This window comes from Monopterus albus, unplaced genomic scaffold (genome assembly GCF_001952655.1).
Source record: "Monopterus albus unplaced genomic scaffold, M_albus_1.0 scaffold88.1, whole genome shotgun sequence".
NCBI lineage: Eukaryota > Metazoa > Chordata > Actinopteri > Synbranchiformes > Synbranchidae > Monopterus > Monopterus albus.
In genome coordinates, this window is record NW_018127968.1 from 498,559 (window position 1) to 501,083 (window position 2,525).

The 2,525-nt window shown below is 42.4% G+C and overlaps 1 protein-coding gene across 1 annotated transcript in view; it reads right to left on the reverse strand.

Annotated features, from left to right (window-relative positions):
* The window catches only part of LOC109964367 (tubulin alpha-4A chain), a 6,371-nt gene extending 5,000 nt beyond the window's left edge, over positions 1–1,371 (reverse strand). Inside the window, exon 1 of the mRNA XM_020607634.1 lies at positions 1,226–1,371. Within this exon, the coding sequence (XP_020463290.1) occupies positions 1,226–1,228 (3 nt within the window). The 5' untranslated portion in view covers positions 1,229–1,371. The remainder of the gene's footprint in view (positions 1–1,225) is intronic.
* Between the last annotated feature and the right edge of the window lie 1,154 nt (positions 1,372–2,525).

Genomic DNA, 2,525 nt, shown 5'->3' on the forward strand with positions numbered 1-2,525 from the left:
TATATATGGAGAGAGAGATACAGTAGATATATATTTTTTGTATCCTTTTATACTATGCATAACAAGTGTTTCTGATTTCTACTGTAAGGAGAAACCATTTTCAAATTGTTGTTCAAGTTGAATTGCCTACATTTACTATAAATCAGAAATACTAACACTGTGTCAGGTTTGCTCGGCCGCTCTGGCCTCCCTCACCTTCCCTATTGTCTCTTGCCCATTAACACTAATCACGTTCACCTGTTCCTCACTCCCTTATCACCAGCTGCACTAGATTAGGTTGCTCACTATATTACCCGGTTTCACTCCTCAGTCACTCCCCAGTTCCTTCTAGTCTCTAGGCCATTTTTTCTCCGTGCTCTTTCGTTATTTGTATGTATTTATCCCCTAGCCAGCTACTGTTTTGTGTTCCCCCCATGGACTGTCCCTCTGATGACGACTTATCTTAGCACTTATCTTAGCACCGGAGCAGGACTGGGATGACTTGCATAGCAGAGCCTCAGTTTCCTCCCGGAAACTGACGGTATGGGGCTGGTGCACTGTAAAGGGCAAGAGAAGGTGCTGCTTCTGCTGCGGTTCTGCTGCACCCTGGGCGTCGTACATGTAGAGCTTGGACTGCGGATTCTGGAGGTGCAGTCATCGGAGCTGTTGTCGCTACTGCCCCCCTCCTCTCCACAACTAGAGAAGTCTCTTTTTACTCATCACTGTACATAATAAATCACTGCTTTCATCGAAGTCTGCTACCGGGGTCCGCCTCTTTCTCGTTCGCTCACTGACTGGTGCGAACGGCGCATAACACACTGTCTCAATCTAGAATGTTATTTTCTACAATCAAACAATACTGTCTTCAAAGTTAGAAAAAAAAATACTGGACTATTGCTATAACAGATGCAATAAAAGCACTGTATTGTCCGTGTTAAATCCCTTATTCTCTTTTTCTCCTACGTGCTGGACGTGGACTAATCATCAGCACCTGCTCATCATCCAGGCCAGTTTAGTTTTACTGCCAGTCACTGAGGGCAAGAGCTATTTCTGACATGGGGGGTTTCTGCTACAGAAGGACACACAGGGAGCAGCTCAGACTTGCCCCATTGGCGCACACACTGCAAAAATATTGACTGGAAGATAAATAAGGCCTAGACTGTGATCTCAATGAGACTCCGTGAATAAGCAAAAATGAGATTTAACTGGAGCGAACGTTTCTTTACAAAACCAAAATTATACTTACCATTGTAGCGTCTAAACAGAACGTCCGCTGAAAGCCGAAGAACTGCTACTGGCCTTGGATTCTCTGCAGGATCTCACTGCGGCCGTCAATGTGGTCCGAGTGAGCAAGTGCTGCCGGTTGGACGAGGAGCTAACAGGCTATACACTGCTGCTAACCACACCCACCTGGCTCTGTGACGGGAGCGCGGACAGGGAACGCGCAGGCCTCTTTGTTATTGTGGATTTCAGAGACATTTAGGCCACGACTTTCATTTTATAAATTTAAGCAGATTCATGTTCAACACAGAGACGTTTTGAGTGTCAGTCCTTGTATTAGAATAGTAGGTTTAATGGCTAAGCACTCAACCAAACTCAGCTCAGCTTTGTACTGAATCAAAACATTATTCAAAATTACTTGTAGAACACAGTGCACATACTGTAAATGTGCAGGCTAGTTCACACATAGTCAAGGGCAATATGGAGGCAATGTATGGCAGAAGAAAGATCATTCCATAGTTTTGGGAGAGCTACCATGAAAATTGAGTTTAGTACTAAAATAAAAAATATTAAAACAGCAAATTGGTTATTACTAAAACAGTTCCTCCTTGACTGAAGTCCAAAAACAAATCGTAATCAATATTGTGTTTTTCACATCTTTCCAGTATTACTTTAATTCTCCAAATTCATCATCCCACACACTGTATTAGTTATTTATAGGCAGCAGAATATCTCAGTTTTCCTACAGGAGGATGGGCATTTTGCTGCATGTACTGTACATAAAAGTGTTGAGCTATTGCTTTGTCACTGACTGTTGCAACCCTGTTGCAATGCTTTCTGCATGCAGTTTTATATTTCAGCCACTAGAGTCCAGTCCAGCTTGTGGAGACATTTATACTCCCTGAACTGAGGGGGGGAGGGGGAGAGCAGATTTCCAGGGCTGAGCAGAAAATTTGGCTACACACCTACCAAAATGTACACTGTAAAGGTGGAAATTGTGTGGCTTATGTGTCCTTTCCTTCCTTCACAAAGTAAGTAGTTCTGCTTAATTGCATACCAAGCTTCAGTACAGGGGTTTGCCTGAAGATAATTGGAAATTAGACGTATTTAGTTGATGGATTTCTGCTCACTTTTTCACATATTACATGAATTGTGCATGAACAAGTTTTTCATCCTCAGATTGTGTTTACACTAACTCGGTTGCAATAAATCAACATTCATGTTTAATATTGTGCATGTCCCCTTTTAAACAAACCAAAGCAGCTAAATGACTACATCTGCGCTTGTTCTATCTTCTACAAAAATCTTAGGGCTGTTTTAAGATG